Source organism: Lynx canadensis, chromosome D1 (assembly GCF_007474595.2).
Source record: "Lynx canadensis isolate LIC74 chromosome D1, mLynCan4.pri.v2, whole genome shotgun sequence".
In the NCBI taxonomy this organism is placed as follows: domain Eukaryota; kingdom Metazoa; phylum Chordata; class Mammalia; order Carnivora; family Felidae; genus Lynx; species Lynx canadensis.
In genome coordinates, this window is record NC_044312.2 from 62,997,793 (window position 1) to 63,017,880 (window position 20,088).

At 37.5% G+C, this 20,088-nt stretch overlaps 1 protein-coding gene across 1 annotated transcript; it reads right to left on the minus strand.

Annotated features, from left to right (window-relative positions):
* Nucleotides 1–277: 277 nt before the first annotated feature.
* LOC115524635 (olfactory receptor 56A4-like) lies at nucleotides 278–3,176 on the minus strand. The gene is given in 4 exon segments (XM_030331091.1): nucleotides 278–815; nucleotides 818–853; nucleotides 856–1,054; nucleotides 2,928–3,176. Coding segments are annotated over 4 exon segments (963 nt in total). The 3' UTR covers nucleotides 278–336.
* Between the last annotated feature and the right edge of the window lie 16,912 nt (nucleotides 3,177–20,088).

The window sequence follows — 20,088 nt, forward strand, 5'->3', positions numbered from 1 at the left end:
GCTGTCTCATCCTTGCCCTAGGAATTAAATGTGACAGTTACTCAGAATGTAAAGACTAAGAAGTATGTGGAAAGTATTAAATAATTATTTAATGAATGGGTATTGAAGGATCATAATGGCAACGGGTTAGAATAAAAAGGTAATTGTTGCCTAAACACATGTTCAGTGAGGATTTGAGGAGGCAATAATGAGGGTAAATATTATGACAGTGTCTGCAGAAGGTTTAAGTTCAAGATGAGGGTAGCAGCATGGATGTCATATGTGTTCCTCAGGGCATTTAGATGAATCTATCACTAAAACAGACTTTCATAATCCTGGATCTTTGACTCCTATCTCTCAAAACTGGTACTTGAATAGTTTGAGAATACCTTGCTTGATTTCCTGGGTTCGTACTCCATAAACAATGGGGTTCAGGGCTGGTGGAATGAGGTGGTGCAAGACATTGAGAAGAATGGGTACCTCTGAGGGCACCTTCTTTTCTGCCTTGTTTGTGAAGATGAAGACAAGCAGCAATGTATAGAAGAAAAGTATAAGAATGAGATGGGAACCACAAGTACTCAAGGCTTTGGTTGCTGCACCTCCCGATTGCAGACGTTTAACAGCCCTCAGGATGAAGCAGTAGGATAGTAAGATGAGCACTAGGTCAGAACCCAGTAGACACCAAACACTCACAAATTGGTAGAGCTTATTTGGGTGAATATCCCCACAGGAGAGCTTTGCTACAGAAATGTTGGCACAGATACAGTTCTCCACCACATTGCTGGCACAGTAGTTGAGCCTGGCAGCCAGAACTGGTGTGGGTAGTGTGGCCAGAAATTGCGGAAGACAATGAAGATGGCTGCATAAATGACAATTTTTCAGTGATGATGGACGGGTAGTGCAGAGGATGGCAAATGGCCACATAGCGGTCATAGGCCATGACCAGGAAGGTGGAAGACTCCATAGGAAGGAATGTATTCATGATGAACATCTGCAGAAAGCAGCCTGCAAGGCTGATGGTCTTCATGTTGAACCAGAAGATGACAGGACCTGCCAGAATCATTATTCTCAAAAACTGCATTCATTCCCACCCTACGGTACCTAACCTTGGAGGAAACTTTTCAATGGCTTCAACCATCTGTATCCCCAAACCACAGCGCTATAATCCCAGCTGGGACAGTATCTTAATTTCAAATACCTTCTATGTGCATCCCAAGTAGAGCCTTATTTTATACCCTTTTCTCCCCATCTATAGACCATGCCTCTTGTTTAATGTTTACTTCTAGCCTGTCTTCTCTTGATCCCCAGAGTTCTTACCCAAACTCCAGTTGAATGCATCACAGAACACCAAACTCAGTAAGTTCAATATTTACATTTGGATACTCTCCACCTTCTCTAGACATAATAAGAAATCTATTTCAATTCTGCTTCCTATCTCAGTATATGACATAAACATACATCCAGTTTACACTTTAGAAAGTAAATTCTACAGCTTTTGGAATGTAAAGGTGGGATCATTCTGAGTCAAGGAAAATCTCCCTAGAAGTAAAAAGAATGTAAAAACTTGGAATATCATTGACTCAGACATTGAGAGAGGGCCGGTCAGTTGGGTAAAGAATAAATCTTTAAAAAATGGACACTACAGGAAACCATCAGAACCCTAGAGGAGAAAGCAGAACAAACCTCTCTGACCTCAGCTGCAGCAATTCTTACTTGACATATCTCCAAAGGCAAGGGAATTAAAAGCAACTATTGGGACCTCATGAAGATAAAAAGCTTCAGCACTGCAAAAGAAACCAATCAACAAAACTAAAAGGTGACTGATGGAATGGGAAAAGATATTGCAAATAACATATCGGACAAAGGTCTAGTATCCAAAATCTATAAAGAACTCACCAAACTCCACACCCGAAAAACAAATAATACAGTGAAGAAATGGGCAGAAAACATGAACAGACACTTCTCTAAAGAAGACATCCAGATGGCCAACAGGAACATGAAAAGATGCTCAACGTCACTCCTCATCAGGGAAATAACAAATCAAAACCCACTGAGATATCGCCTCACGCCAATCAGAGTGGCTCAAATGAACAAATCAGGAGACAATAGAGTGCTGGCGAGGATTGTGAGAAACGGAACCCTCTTGCACTATTGGTGGGAATGCAAACTGGTGCAGCCACTCTGGAAACAGTGTGGAGATTTCCCAAAAAATTAAAAATAGATCTACCCTATGACCCATCAATAGCACTGCTAAGAAATTACCCAAGGGATACAGGAGTGCGGATGCATAGGGGCACTTGTACCCCAATGTTTATAGCAGCACTTTCAACAATAGCTAAATTATGGAAAGAGCCTAAATGTGCATCAATTGATGAATGGATAAAGAAGTTGTGGTTATATATACAATAGAATACTACTTGGCAATGAGAAAGAATGAAATCTGGCCTTTTGTAGCAACGTGGATGGAACTGGAGAGTGTTATGCTAAGTGAAATAAGTCATACAGAGAAAGACAGATACCATATATTTTCACTCTTATGTGGATCCTGAGAAACTTAACAGAAGACCATGGGGGGGGGGGGGGAAGGGTGAAAAAAGTTACAGAGAGGGAAGGATGCAAACTGAGAATAAACGGAGGGTTGATGGGGGTGGGAGGGAGGGGAAAGTGGGTGATGGGAATTGAGGAGGGCACCTGTTGGGATGGGCACTGGGTGTTATATGGAAACCAATTTGACAATAAAATATTTTTAAAAAATAATTAAAAAATTAAAAAAAATGGACACTGAGAATGAGAGGGGACATATCTGGGAGCTGTGACAGACCTGTGTGATGGTATGGACCACTCACTGAGGATTGTCCTTCAGGGGTAGAGGATTTATAGCAGCAAAACAAACTACTATTAAAGAAAAATAACTGAATGCTTGGAAATCAATCCAGAAGTGGTCTGACCTTGGGGATGACAGTGAGGCAGAGGATGATATCCAGCACGGAGAGGATGGCAAGCAGGTAGTACATGGGTTCGTGCAGAGATGTCTCTTGCTGAATGGTGAGTAATAACACAAAGTTGGCCCCCAAAGCCAAAACCAGGAGGGGAGCAAGGACTACAGATAGCCAGTGCTGTGTTTCCTGCATTCCTGGGAAGCAAATCATCAGGAATTCAGTCACCTGGGTGCCTGTGTTGTTGAGAAATAGTACCATGACTGGCAGGTGGGCCTGCAACTGGCTGAAAGGAAAGACATGAATTCAGGGTTTGACTGTTTCATTAACAATCTCCTAACTGATGTATCTGCTTTTTTTCTAGGCTGTCATGTTTCTCCACAATTCTGTTGACATGAAATATGTCTACAATTTAAATTGTACAAGTGACTCTTTGTTAAAACAATGTCCTTAGCATTCATAACCTTATGAAAAAAAAATAACTCCCTTCACGAGTATATTCCAACTCCACACATAAACCCAGCCACTAACAGAACATGCTTGCTCTTTGTCTCAACTCTGTTTTTACATGTCATCTCCTTCTCCTAGAATCAACTCTCTTGCCCTCAAATAACTTCTTGTTGCATTCTATCTGGAACAAGAGTTATAGCTCTTAGAAATGGTTTTTCTTGCTACTCTTTCTGCATCCATGGTTAGATGCCTCCCCTTTCCATTGTTTCCCTATGATCCTTTAACTTCCTGAGCATGCTTCTATTAAAGCATTAATAACACTCTCCTATACAAATGGTATGTCCTATTTGTCTGCCAAAAAGTCTGTGCTCCATTTGTCAGCAATGAAATCTTATCTTTTATAATAGCACAGAGAAAAGCGCCCTGCACCTGCTGACATAAAGGCACTCAATAAGTACAAGTCAGATATATGAACTGACAGATTGTTGAAAGCATCATAATACCCTTGACTCTTTTAATTTAGCATCTCCATATCTTGATGTACTGTGAACCCTGGCAGTCTTGCTTAATACTCACTAAAAAAGCAGAACAAAGCAGAATGGGAAAGAAAAAAAAAAAACATTACTGGTGAAACCTAGGGGTGGAAACAATAAATACAAAAGTTTACCTGTGCAGTATCTTATTTGCATCTGTATTCGGTAAGTAGCTGCTTAAAAATAATAAAATAAAAACCATTATATTTCCTGGGTAAAGGAGAAAAAATAAGGAAATGAGGCTTCAAGAACAAGAGAAGAACTAAAGGAATAAACATGCCCAAGGACAGGATGCTGCACAAACTGGAGCTTCAGTTCTCTTCAAGGATCTTCTTAACCATCCTGGACCCTGATGGGAAGAAGTTGCCAGGTTCTGCTGTTGTTCTCCTCTGAGGCAGAGGAAAAACCATCCCACCATCCCTTACAGATGAATTTTGGCGCATGTTGTTTGGGTGCCCCTGAATACACACACACACACACACACACACACACACACACACACATACACACACACCTCCAAATCGATATTTAGAGCTCTCCATTTTTTTTTCTTCAATATATAGTGCGGGCTTCTTATCAGGCTTTTCTTTTATCTAGACCAGTGGTTGTCAAATGTGGGTGTGTATGAGAATCACCTGGAGAGCTCTTTGAAACACAGATTGCTGATACCAATCTCCAGAGTTACCTATTTTGTAGTTTGGGGAGAAAAGCCAAGAATTCACCTTTCTAACAAGTTCCCCAGGTAATGCCTATGCTGCTTTTCCAGGGACAATAGTTTGAGAATGATAAAGCTACATCCAACTGTCATTAACTGGCCTAACCACTGATTTAGGTTAACCCTAATCCAAGACTGCCACCTCAGTTCAGCCAGCCCTAGCCTCAGCTCTGCTCAGCTTCAGACATCACATTGACTGCTTCTCCCATTATCTTTACTTAAATTTGACCACAATTCTGGCCAATCTCTGATCTCCCAATTTTAAAGTTATCTTCCTCCCAGGGACACCCTGGGAATTCTATAGGTTCCTGTTTCATGGTTTTATCCCTCTGCCTGGATCTATAGTTCTTAGGCACCTTTCCTAGGAGGACCAAAGCTCATTAAAGTCAAGAAAAAGGTACGCATCATTTTTCTTTGTGGCAGTTGGCACAAATCCAGACACTTAAAATATGCCTCAAATAATCAAATCAGAGACAAAGCTGAGCTGACCTTCTGTGAGCTCAGCTGACCCACAACCTAATGTGTTCATGCTCACACATTGGTTAATCTTCAGGTCTTCACATACCAACATCTGAGGATACAATGACATTCTTCTATATGATCAGTGAATTAAACTGAAGTGCAAACTCAAAAGTGTCACTTATGCTTGGCTTTCCAACATACTGTTTCCAAAATACCTACAGAGAAATTCTGCCCCAAACGGCAGTTTGATCATCCAGCTGCTATCAGCCAAAGTGTGACTTCTCAACCTCTCACTAGCCCACTGCATATGACTCTGGTAAAACAGGAGATATTTATGTGATCTGAAGAGAAACCAAAGTATTGTGGCTTTGGCCCCTGGACGACTTTATAAAGATGTCTCTATAACAGCCACTCTCCTGTGGCTGGAAACATGAAGAGTTTGTTTGGGCATCCTGCTCCCATGGGTTCCTGCCTCTGTGCAGATGCACACACACATTTCTAATGTAAAAAGAGATTTCTGAATTTATACTCAGATGAAGTGAAAGAGCAGTGATTGGTTCATAGTTTCTTTTGAGTTATCTGCAAGTTACATGAACTGAGATGTATTACTTGTAATAGAAAGAAATATCAATCAGGGACTCAGAGGATGTAACTAAAAGACCCTTGAGAAAGACAAATGACATCAGACTTATGAAATGACTTCATCTTATATATTAGCTGCACTCTAGAAAAAATTGTTTTTAAAATGAGTACTTTATGATGATTTATCATTAATTTATATTAATTTTTTCACACAGGGAAAATATGTCACTGAAAGGAAAACAACTATATGGAATCCTGAGTACTTCAAACAGTATACTTAAATAGACTAGTAAGTCAAGAATATCATCTTGACTGATTTTATGCTGGGATCGTCACCAAAATAATACTAAAAAAGATTGCATAAAATTTCATTAATCCAAAATAAGACAAGAAAATAGAAGGAAATTAATATATTTGAGGTTATATACAAATAATAAGATGGTAGCTATAAAGCAATCAGCAATTGCATTTATGTAGATAGAGCACGTATTCTAAGTACAAGACTAAGACTATCAGATTAAATATATCCATAATACTTACAAAAGATGCATTTTACTTTTTTAAATGTTTATTCATTATTTTGAGGGAGACAGAGAAGCGCATGTGGGATAGGGGCAAAGAGAGGGAGGGAGGGAGGGAGAGAGAGAGAGAGAGAGAAAGAGAGAGAGAGAGAGAGAGAGAGAGAGAGAGAGAGAATCCCAAGTAGACTCCATGCCATCAGTACAGAGCCTGATGAGGGGTTTGACCCCCACAAACCATGAGATCATGATCTGAGCCAATATCGAGAGTCAGATGCTTAACCAACTGAGCCACCCAGGTGCCTCTGAAAGACAAATTTTAAATATAAACACCAGAATCACTGAAAACAAAAGAAAGGAAAAAATATATCAGGAAAATACTAACCAGGAGAATGTCAGTAGCTATACTAATCTGATTAATGCAAACATTAAGGCAGGAAGCATAACCAGAGATAATGAAGGACATTTTATAATAATGAAGTGACTATAATGATGAATTGGAAAGTGTAACAATATCACAATTTCTATTAAAATAATGCAAAAACATTAACACAAACAAAAGGTGAAATAAATATACAATCACAGTGAGATTTCAACATGACTCTCCTAAAAGATGATAGAACAGCTGATAAAAAGAAGATCCATACAGATATGAAACATTAGAAGAATGTAATTAACAAACTTTACCCAAATGACATGTGCAGAACATTGTACTAACAACAGTATTAATATTCTTAAGTAAATAAAACATCAAAATCAACTAAATGCTGAAACATAAAAAAATTTTCAATGAATTTCAAACTATTGAAATTATTCAGAATGTTCTCTGACCACAGTGAAATTAAGCTATGAAGCAATAATAATGTATCTGGAAATTCCATATTTCATACAAATTATACATATCTAAATAACCTACGAGTAACAGAAAAAATCAAAGTGGAAAGTAGAAAATATTTTGAACTGATGATAATGAATATAAAACATAAAAGAATACATAAAAATAAAACTATAGTCAAATATATATACATATATGTATATTATATATTGCATTTAACATATTTTAATGTATTACATATGATAAAATGGAATATATTATATATGAATGAAAAGAAGAAAGAATAAAAATCAATGATTAAATATGCCATCTGAAAAAAAAAAGAACTAAAAGAGGTTAGAGTGGGAGAGAGCCGAAGCATAAGAGACTCTTAAAAACTGAGAACAAACTGAGGGTTAATGGGGGGTGGGAGGGAGGAGAGGGTGGGTGATGGGTATTGAGGAGGGCATCTTTTGGGATGAGCACTGGGTGTTGTATGGAAACCAATTTGACAATAAATTTCATATATTGAAAAAAATAAAATAAAATGAAAAAAAAAAGAACTAATCAAAAAAGTAGAAGGAAAGCAATAATTAAGACATCAGAAAGATTTCCCAAAGATAAGAAACCTGAAGAAAACTATGCCAAGGCGTATCATGATCAAATTGCTTAAAATCAATGATAAAGAGAAAATCATAAAAGTAAACACAGGAAAAAAGACATTATATGCAAAAAGGAAAAGTTAAGGATAACAGCAGATTTCTTGTTAGAAACCAAGTCAGAATATGGAGAAGCAACATCTTTAAAGTACCAAAAAAAAAAAAAATTGTTAACTTGGAATTCTATATTTAGTGAAACAGAACATTCTGAACACTCAGAAAATTCTGAATAATTTCAATATCTTTCAAAAATTAAAGAGAGAAAAATCCTTTTTCAGGCATACAAAGCTGAAATCATTCACCATCAGGAGCCCTGAACTGCAAAATAATATTAGAGGAATTCTTTGGAGCAGAAGGAAAATGATACCAGATGAAAATCTGGATGTGCAGAAAAAAATAAACAGTTCCAGATATGATAATTACATAGGTAAATAAATAAGCAAACTATTATAAGATTTTCATACTGTATATGAAATGGTACATCACTTGAGGTGCTCTGTGGTAACTTAGTAATGTCTACTGTAAACTCTAAAGCAACAACTAAATTAAAAAAACAAAAAGTTATAACTAATAAACCAAAAGAGAAAAAGAATCACAGTGAAAAGAAATACTCAATCCAATATAAAGCATAAAAACAGGAAAACATGGAACAAATAACAGGTGTGATGGATAGAAAACAAGTAGCAAGGTGGTAGATTTAAATCCCACCATATCAATGATAAAATTAAATGCAAATAAATTAAACAACCCAATTGAAAGGCCAAAAATATGAGTCTGAATAAAAAGCAAGACCCAATTACATGTTACCTATGAAAACACCACTTCAAATATACAGACAAAAATAGGTTAAAAATGGAAGAGTGGAGGAAGAAATATCATTACAAGAAAAGAATATAAGGGCACCTGACTGGCTCAGTTGGAAGAGCATCCAACAGTTAATCCTCGGGTGGTGAGTTCAAGCCCCATGCTGGATGTAGAGATTACTAAGAAGGAAGGGAGGAAGGAAGGAAGGAAGGAAGGAAGGGAGGGAGGGAGGGAGGGAGGAAGGAAGGAAGGGAGGAAGGAAGAGAGAGGGAGAGGGAGAGGGAGAGGGAGAGGGAGAGGGAGAGGGAGAGGGAGAAAGAAAGAAAGGGAAAAAAACTTTGAAAATAAAAAAATTGAAGATATAAAAATGAACCTTTAAAAAAGAAATCAATCTCTCACATGAACATGTATATAAAAGTTCTTAAATCATTAGCAAATCGAGTGCAATGACATATGACATATGAAAATGGTAAATGACCACAAACAAGGGTAATATAATATTTGAAAACTAATGTGATCTGCTCCATTTACAGAATAACAAATTAAACTATGTGAATATCTCAAGAGAAGCAGAAAAAGCATTTGACCAAAGTAAATACCCATTTAAAAATCTTAGCATATTAAAATAGGAGGGAATTTCCTTGATCTGATAAAGGATGTTTCCAAAACACCTACGAAAGTCACAGGCAATCAATGGTTAAATGCTAAAGACTTGTCCTTTAATAAGAAACAAAATAAAAGACAAAAAGGTCCAATATCACCACTCCCTTTCAACATGGCACTGGAGAGTCAAGTCAGTGAGTAAATCTGGAAAAAACAAATAGCAAGCAGCAGGATTGAAAAGAAAGGAATAAAACTGTCATTTTGCAAAGCATATAATTATGTACTTCAAAAACCCAAAAGTAGAATACTAGAATTAATACATGATTAGAGTTATCATCCAAAACATGGGCAAAACACAATTTAGCTGTGTATGACAATAAACAGAAAACAAAGAACATTCACAATAGCATCAGAAAAATTAATATCTAGGAATAAGTTTAAACAAAGATTACATAATATTTATCCTGAAAGATACAAAATTGGAACCTAAATAACATACAGAAATGAGGTTATGGATTGGAAAACTTAATACGGTATGGATGTCAACCCTCCCGCAAAGTTAATCTCTAGATTCAATGCAATCCCAGTCAAATTCCCAGCAGTTTCTCCTCCACCATTTTTTTACAAACTCCTATGTAAAACTTCATATGGGAATTGAAAAAGTCAGTCTTAAAGATGAACAAAACTGCATGACTTATATTGACTGCCAGATTTCAAAACATATTACAGAGCTTTAGGAATTAAGATGGTGTGCTATTGACACAAGGGTAGACAATCCAGGCAATTAAAGAGTTAGATAGCCCAGAAATAGGCCCAGGTATATATATATGGCCACCTGATTGATGAGAAAAGCAAACTAAATGGGCCCTAGGGAGAAATAGTCATTTTAACAAATGTTAAACGAATTAACTGGATATCCACTATATACAAATATCGCAGATGGACTTCCTTTCTAAATGTTAAAGATAAAAGCTAGTGCCTTCGATGAGGGTCTCAAGGGTGTTTAATTTTGGGGCAGGAGAAATATCCAATGAGGGAGATAATGGTGAGTTTATGGGTCCCTAAAGCACAAAATTATTTCCAAGGGACAAAATTACGAGCCAGGTCATGAGAATAGATTGACAGTGCTGCATGTCCTGTATCCCTGATAAGTAACTCAAGATCTTGGTCACCTGGGTCCCTGTGTTTTTAGAAAATAGCACCATCACCAGTGGGGAGAAGGAAGGGCTAGGTCTAGCTGAAATACCACAGATATGATTTCATTCTTTGGTGTATGATTCCTTCGATAGTCTAGAATTACCCATCTGCTGCTAGTCTACCCCCTCAAATACTTCTGCAATGCTTCTTTCGGAATAACTAGAATAAAATGTAATTTATATCATGCCCTTCAAACATCCATCTGTGGTTCCCATGAGTTTATGGCTAAAAAATTAACAGAAAATAACTCTCTTAAGCTCAAATTTTGCTGTTTCAACAAATACATTAATTCAGCTACACCAGTATATAATTTTATGCTTTGCCTCACCCCTGTAACTTTACACACGTTCTTCCCTCATTGAAAATCTTCCCTGTTTCAGGGCGCCTGGGTGGCTTAGTCGGTTAAGCATCCGACTTTGGCTCAGGTCATGATCTCGCAGTCCGTGAATTTGAGCCCCTCGTCAGGCTCTGTGCTGACAGCTCAGAGCCTGGAGCCTGTTTCAGATTCTGTGTCTCCCTCTCTCTCTGACCCTCCCCTGTTCATGCTGTCTCTACCTGTCTCAAAAACAAACAAACGTTAAAAAAAAAAATTAATAAAAAAGAAAAAAAAAAGAAAATCTTCCCTGTTTCATTTTCCTAAACCCTTTTGTCTCATTTTGTCTAAGTGTTACATATTCCCTGATATCATAGTCCTAGACAAAGTCAGATTCCTGACCTTGTCTGTTGCTCCTCTGTACCCATTAAAACCTTGAGCACAAACTATTAAATCCATTATCTATTTTATCAGTCTTCTAATGGTCACCAGTTTCAAGCCTCTGCTCCACGTCTCACCTCGCCTTTCTGAAAATTCTCTTGGATGGAAAGCTAAACCCTATCGTCAGTACAGAGCAACAGGATAAAACTGAGTGGTATTGAGGCCAAATCCAAACTCACTCTGCTTGTGTTCAATCTCTCACTTTGCTCATTTGGGAGATGCTATTCTAAATGCTTGGCCCTTTCAGGGTAAAAGATGCAGAGTAAGAGAGTACGCTTTTTGAGACAGGAGCAGACATGGCCAGTTGTCCATAAAAGGATGCTTGGTATGTGAAAATTAATAAAGGGAAACCTCATGAAAATAGAGCGCAGTAGCCAGAAGGGGGAGCCATACCATTCAACATCAATAGAGGAAGAAATGTCAATTTCCCAACAGGGAAAGATCTACATTGCATCTCCTAGGAGAAACTGGCACCCCAGTTTCTCTGGCAACTCAGCCAATGAGAAATTGTCATCACTCTGAACTCTTGCCTTTCACCAATGGACTTTTGTTCAAAACAACTTATCTCAGCTTCCTCCTTCGTCTCCATAAAATAATGGTCCTCTCCTTTGTTTGTTGGGTTTGCCTATGGTTTTGCCATAGCATGTCCTGCATTGCAATTCTCTGCTATTCCTGATAAACTCATTTGGCTTGTAAAATAATTTTCTGTTTTATTTTTTAGGTTAACAAGTGAAATGTTGAAGAGCCCAGATAAACTCAAGTTGGTGCTTTAGTTCTCTTTGGATGATTCCTGGACCATCCATCATCCTGAATTACTAATTCTGCCATGTTTCCCCCCAAAGAACAAGCCAACTGTTGCCTCTTATGGAAGGGGCGGGGGGAGGACTTCTACACAGCCCCATTCCACCACAGCTGTGGGGAGAAGAGGAGAGTCTTAAAATAAGAGACAAATTTTCTCATCAGGAAAGTAACTTCTCCCTTTCCTCAAATCTCTGCATGTGGGCTCTGATTTCAGATTTCACAATGATTTCAGATTAACACAATCCTCCCCCTTAGTTAGCACAGGTCTGGACACAACTTTATTCAGTGCTAGACATCAGACTATCCAGTGTTCTAATGGCATGAGCACTAGCATCTCCCTGTCCCTATTCCCTCGAGTTGGACAACCCTTTCCTCCAATCAATGTTTAAAGCTCTACAGCTATCCTTTTCTCAATTTTGTCTCTCTACTTGGAGCTGTAGTTCTTAGTGTAACTGACATCTTCCTTGGTAATATAAAAATTCATGAGGAAAAATATCAAAGTCTTAGACATTTTGAACATTCATCACCTCACACAGAAAAAAAAAAGCCAGATACTTATATCTCAAAGTTGGTTTAATGATTTTCCTCTCTCAGTTTCTCCATTCAGCATTGCTTCTAAATGCACATCTGAACTACACTTTACATGTTTTGGGCTAACCCACAGACCTTCCACCAAAATTATGTTTAGTGGAATGATGTACCTGATAGAATAATGTATAGTCTGGTGGGTATTAATCTCTGCGTCTTTGGATTCTCAAACATGAATATCTAAGGTGTACATTCTCATTCTCTTATACACAAGATGGAATGAAAACTCTAAGATAAAAGTATTACTTCTCCTAAAACTGTTTTCATATTGAATAAATTTGACACACACTATTGCATAAATTTAAGGTGTACAGAAAGTATTACTTTGCTACACTTATATATTGTAATATGATTGCTGTTGTAGCAATATTTATCATGTTACATAATTATAGTATAATATTATTGCCTGTATTCCTTATACTGTGCACTAGATCTCTATGGCCTATTTACTACTCATTTGAAGTTTGTACCCTTAAACACTATCAATCTTATCCTTCCACCCTCCATCCTCTGGTAACTACCATTCTACTTTCTGTTTTTTACAGGTTTGATATTTTTTAGATTCTACATGCAAGTGATACATACAGTTCTTTTCTTTCTCTAACTGACTCATCTTGTGCTAAGCGTTTAAATGGATATTTTGAAGGTACTATGTAAAGTTTCCTCTAAGTGGAGGTCTTATTCATTTAGTAGTCAGCTGCCAGTATGTGACTCTTCAACTTCTTGCCTTATGTTCTTTGCTGGGCTCCCTGAAATTGCTAAAGATATAATGTTGCCTCTCTTGCAAGTCAAAAGATAACAAAGATACTTTGAGTTTCCTGTCCTCATGGTTCCTTGAAGTATTACACCCTACACAAACATACCTACCTGCCTAAGCCTACACACATTCTTACATAAACCTACATACTTCCAAAGGTGAAAGAAGGATGTATGCATTTAAATACAAAAAGAAAGAAAAAACAGGTTTGTAGCACTGTGCCCAGAGAATCCCATGCTTGGAGTGTTTGACTGTCTTAGAGATACCAGTCATTTGAACCACACTCCTAAATATAAAATTTACCTCTCACATTCCATTTTATTATATACTTCATTCCACATATCATTTCATTCTCTCATTTTACTGCATTTCACATTTTGTTAATCTATCTCATATGCATCTGCTAAACATCTTTTATGTGTTTGTTATTCTGCTTGACTCAGTAGGAAATGCAAAAGTGAGCAACAATCAGTACCTAATAGGACTTATATAGGAGAAAGCACAGTATAAGGAAATGAGAAGTTATGTGGAAAGGGAGTGAATATTATACCTGTTTTAGAACTATCAGTTCTGCAAGCTCCCAAACGGAATATTGTTAAAATGACTGAAGCTAGTACTAGAAATTTAATTCACCAGAAAGTTTCCATATGGGCCCAAGGAAAAACTGCGGGCAAGTGAGAGGGTCTCTTTTTAAAATCCGAAACAGAAATCGAGGCTTTCTGTCCCAAGTGGTAGAAGATAGTTTCTTATCAATGAGGAAATTAAGCAAATCTTGAATTCTTATTTATCAAATAGTCTTTAGTGGAAATTCCAAGAGGACTCTAGATTTGGTGACTTTAAAATCCCTATAGATATGAAATTCTGGGTATCCAGAAATTAAAAAAAAAAAAAGTGATGGCCAATGTGGACAATCTACCAAACATTTTTGTGTGCTTTAAGAGGTAAATTACAAAAAAATTAAAACTTTCTAAATTAAAAAAAATAAAATAGTAACATAAAAAATTGTAGAAATATATGTAGCGACTCTGTGAGCATATGCTCCTCACTGGGTAACTTCATATCATTTTTTTAATTTTTTCTGTTCTCTGTTCATGTACAGCCTAGATTCTTTCATTGTGAATAGAGGTGCTTTTAGTCTGGATCCATTCCAACCAGACTATTAGGCAACTGCCAACATCTAAACTGAGGCAGCAAGACCAAGGTTTTAAAAGATGAGTTAGAACAAGAAACGAGTGAGGGTGCCATGGTACAACATGACCCTGAGCTTTAAGTAAGGAAAGGATTTTATAAGACAGTGGTGCACAATAATCAAGAAATTGCACTGGGAAAGGGGAATGACACACAGGGAAAGGCAAAGCATCTCTGAAATGCATTGTGGTATATAAAATAATGAAGAGCATCTTCTTCTGAAGACCTTTGAGAAATCAATGTTTATAGGAAAATGATAAAATGAGTTGCCATCTAAAAGTTATTAGCATGTTTAAGTATATGGTTGAAAAGCTTTCCATAGATTGTCAACCAATAATCTGATAAATCACATAATAAAAGGTCAGTCATCACTCTTCTTACATGAGAAAACGAGAGCTCAGATCAGTGAGTAAAAAGTTACACATCTAGTCAGTGGCCAGACTGGTATACCTGGGATTCAAATAAATACAGATTCCCTCTTATCTTATTCCAAGAGAAATAGTCTTAAGTTCTTTGGTATATAACACCACACTGAACTGTGAGCTATATAAAGTTTTTTGTAAAGTGTTTTGAAAAATACATTATATTAACAACTTGATCTTCCCCTAAGAAGTTTTCAGAAATAATAAAAACATAATTCATATGAATTATTCACTGTAGTTCAACAAAATAACAAATAAGTAAATAATTGTGTTACCAGCTCTAAGTACATAAAGTTAAGAAGACAAATAAAACTCTTCAACAAACTCAGAGGAATTAATAATCTAGTATCAGAGGGAGATACACACGTGGCTAAAAATAGATTAATTCTGCTGGGGTGAATAAAGGGAAGGATTGTAAAAGTAGGTGGAGTTTCCATTGAAAATTACAGTTTGTCAAATGAAGACACGTACTGGTTTTCTATGTGGGAGAAGATTCTTGAACATAGACTTTAAGAAAAAATATCAGTGGGCATAATCTGAAAATAATGAGCTAGGAGTAACTGAAATGATGGGTGAATAGGACAGTGCTTGAGAAGTTCATACTTTGGTTAGGATCAATCTTTGGACCTGTGGAACAGAGAAGAGAGAGTGGATCAAAGCTACTACTTTGGTGAAAGATAATGCTATAAGAATGATAAATTATTTTATAAATTCCCCCCAAATAGCTACCGTCATCATAGATCAGCTAGGTATGTTAGAAGATATTCTCAAAAGGCTCTTATATGTGACACTCTCAGTATCCAAAAGGGGGATCTGTTGCCAAGGTAAATTAATCCCAGGAAACACTGGCCAATATCTGAGTCCCTACCGTTTTCAGGGCATAAGCAGGAAGGGAATTGCAAAGAATGAAACACACTTATCCTTGTTCAAATAACCCACTAATATGGATGTCTGGATCCCAGAGGACACTATTTTGGCACCAGCACAGGATGTGAGGATTGACACAACAGAGCTGAAAGTAGACTGAATAAGTCAATTTACCTGTATAACTAAGATAAACAGAAAAAAAGTGGGGATGCAGATAGTGCCTGAAGGCTGATGGCAGTCATATACGAGAGGATGAAGACAAAAGTTAGTGAAGCACATCTGAATACAGGAGACACACTTTCACTTGAAACAAAGCACAAACTCACAAAACTGAGTCATGCTAAAATGTTTTAATTCATCAAATATTAAAGGAGAGAATTACAGGAAATTCATACTCCAGGGAAGTGGCATTAAGTAAGTATATGGACAATGTCTGGGAGGGCTTAGAGAAGGCAGTGAGTGACACATGTCATTCCCTCACTATAAGAATCAAAGTTCTGGAGCCAACTTCTGTATCTCCACAGGAGACCCATTCATGACACAAAACCAGCTTGAACTGTGTCAGGTAGAAACAAGAGAAATAATACATATCTAAGTATTAAGCAATTGAGGAAACTCAGACGCACTGAATGTGAGTGGAATACCATTTCTTCTTTACTTGGAAAACAGTATCGTTCTAATTAAGGTCCTGTAATTATGGTTTGACACATCCTTCTCACACAGGTGAGGCCAAGAAACTGCCAGAAACTCCATAATGCAAAACTAAGTTTCCAGTCAGTTCAGAGAAAACAGGACCCAGGATACGAATACCCCATAATTCAATTGAAAATTTGGAGAATGTGAAATCCAAACTTATTCCTGCACTAACTGTTTACAGTCCCAGAGGAGCTAAGATGGCAGAACAGCATGGAAGCTTTTTGGGTGTCTCGCATCCATGAAATACAGCCAGACCAACAGTGAACCATCCTACACACCTAGAAAACTGATTGGAGGATTAAAACAACAAGCTGCACAACCTGAACCACAGAATTCAGCAGGTACGCTGAATTCAGCGCAGAGAGCTGAACATAGGGAGAGTGAAGCCTCGAAAGGTAGGGAACCCCTTTTGTGGGCAGAGAGAGGATGGAGACTGGGGGGAGGGGGTGGGAGCATACGGGAAAAGCACCCCCTCCCCAAAAGCAGCTGGAGAGAAAGTGGAAATTGGAAACAGCCGCAGGGACTAAACTAAAAAGGGAGAAAGGAGAAAGGAGAGGGCTTAAATTCCATTAAGACTGTAAACAAGGGAAGCGCAAAGGCTGGAACTCCTCAGCTCGATACCTGGCGGTGCACTGGTGGGAAGGGCAAATCCCCAGGAGCAGAGTGGGGTCCAGGAGGTTCTCGGGCCACACGGGAGAAAGTGGTTCCACTGCTGGAAGGACATTTGGTAGAGACTGTTGAAGCCACCTGGTCCCAGCAGACTCCAGAAAATGGCCACATTCGTTGGTGCTGGAACAAGGTCGTTAAGTGTGAAGCCTGGTGCCAGATGTGTGTTGTGATTTTCCATAAACCCTGCAACGCTGCTGATACTCTGTCTCACAAACTTTTTCTGGGGTGGGCTGGCACCTGGCCACAGTCTCCAGGCACGGGCAGCAGCAGGGTCCAGCAAGCATTCCTGAGTGCAGCCAATATTCAGCCATTGCTCATTCGGCCATTGCTCAGTGAGACCCTCCTGCAGAGGGGCAGAGCGGGTCAAAGCCACAGTCCTTCGGAAGTAAGGGGCCGGGGAAAATAGCCGCATCTGAGACAAAACTCAGGAGAGAGGTACTGCCTGGGGCCTGGTCACAGAGAGTGAAAAAGCAGAGAGTCGATGAGAGCTTAAGACAGAGGACCGGGGCACAATTGCTGATCTGGGAGAACAGACTGGGTAGCTGGATGGCGCCATTTTCACCAGTCCCACGCATGCACGTATGCACCTACAAGCACCTAAACAATCCACCCAAGTAGGCTAGCAGCGCCATCTAGTGGAGGGCAGAGCTGTTACACTCAGCCCCGCCCAAATAGGCCAACTTTGGTCTTCAAACACAAGTCTCACTGACGGCTTGATTCATGGACTATAAAGAGCTACATAGACTGACTTCTAGGGGAAAACAAAGCAATTTCAGTCCTACTTCAATCTGTTAGCAAGTTCATCTATTCAATTTTCTTTCTTTTTTTTCTTTTTATCTTTTACAATTCTTTTTCTTGAATACAGAAAGAAAAATTCATTTTTATTTCCAATTTTTATTAAAATATTAAGACAGTAATAAGTTTTATTACAATATTTTTTACTTTTGTGTAATTTTTTTCAATTTATACTTTACTTCCATCATTTTATTTTAGTCTATTTCAATTTATTCACCTTTCCAAATTTTCAATTTCCTTTTTTTTTCTTTCTTTTTTCTTCTCTTTTTCCTTTCTTTTCTTTTTCTTGAATGCAGAAAGAGAAAAACTTCATTTTTACTTTCAATTTCTATTAAAAATATTCTTATTTAATTTTAATTATTGTATTTTTGCTTTTATGGCAATTTTTTCAAATTCTATTTTACTTCCATAATTATATTTTAGTCTACTACAGTGTATTCACTTTTTAAAATTTTCAAATGATTTCTTTTTTCTTTTTTTTATCTTTTTCCTCTTTTTCATTTTTTTCTTGAATATAGAAAACAAAAATATTCATATTTATTTTTAATTTTTATGGAAAATATTTTTCTTAAATTGTTTTCTACTATATTCTTTACTTTTGTGTATATTTTTTCTAATTTATTTTACCCCCATCATCTCATTTTAGTCTACTTCAATGTATTCATTTTTTCAAATTCGCAAACGATTTCTTTTTTTTTCCTTTTCTCCCCCGTCTTTTTTCTTTCTCTAATCTGTCAAACAACTTTCACTACCCAGACCAAAACACACATAGACCAACACCCAGACCAAAACACGTCATCTATTCGATTTGTGTGTTTTCTTAATTTTTAATTTTAATATTTTTTTAATTTTAATTTCAATTTTTCTACCTCATTAATTCCTTTTCTCCCTTCAAAATGACAAAACAAAGGAATTCATTCCAAAAGAAAGAGCACGAAGAAACGACAGCCAGGTATTTAACCAACACAGACACAAGCAAGATGTCTGAACCAGAATTTAGAATCACGATAATGACAATACTAGCTGGAGTCAAAAACAGATTAGACTCCCTTTCTGCAGAGATAAAAGTAGTAAAAAATAGCCAGCATGAAATTAAAAATGCTATAACTAAGCTGCAATCACGGATCGATGCAGCGGCGGCAAGGATGGATGAGGCAGAACAAAGAATCAGTGATATAGATGACAAACTTATACAGAATAATGAAGCAGAAAAAAAGAGGGAGATTAAGGCAAAAGAGCACAATTTAAGAATTAGAAGATCAGTGACTCATTAAAAAGGAACAACATCAGAATCATAGGGGTCCCAGAAGACGAAGAGAGAGAATAGGGGTAGAAGGGTTATGTGAGCAAATTATAGCGGAAAACTTTCCTAACCTGGGGAAAGACACAGACATCAAAATCCAGGAAGCACAGAGGACCCCCATTAGATTCAACAAAAACCGATGATTAATAAAGCATATCATAGTCAAATTCACAAAATACTCAGGCAAGGAGAGAATCATAAAGCAGCAAGGGGAAAAAAGTCCCTAACCTACAAGGGAAGACAGATCAGGTTTGCAGCAGACCCATCCACAGAAACCTGGCAGGCCAGAAAGCAGTGGCAGGATATATTCAGTGTGCTGAATCAGAAAAATATGCAGCCAAGAATTCTTTATCCAGCAAGGTTGTCATTCAAAATAGAAGGAGAGATAAAAAGTTCCTGAGACAAAAATTAAATGAGTTCATGACCAGTAAATGAGCCCTGCAAGAAATTTTAAGGGGGGACTCTCTGAGGGGAGAAAAGATAAATAAATAAATATATATATATACACACACACACACACACACACACACACACACACACACAAATAAATAAATACCAAAAGCAACAAAAGATTACAAAGGACCAGAGAACACCACAAGAAACTCCAACTCTACAAACATCATAATGGCAGTAAATTCCTATCTTTCAGTACTCACTCTAAATGTCAATGGACTCAATGCTCCAATCAAGAGACATAGGGTAATAGAATGGATAAGAAAACAATATCCATCTATATGCTGTTTACAAGAGACCCACTTTAAACCTAAAGACACCTTCAGATTGAAAATAAGGGGATGAAGAACCATCTATCATGCTAATGGTCAACAAAAGAAATCTGGAGTAGCCATACTTACATCAGACAATTTAGACTTTAAAATAAAGACTGTATCAAGAGATGCAGAAGGGCATTATATCATAATCAAGGGGTCTATCCACCAAGAAGACCTAACAATTGTAAACATTTATGTGCCAAATGTGGCAGCACCCAAATATATT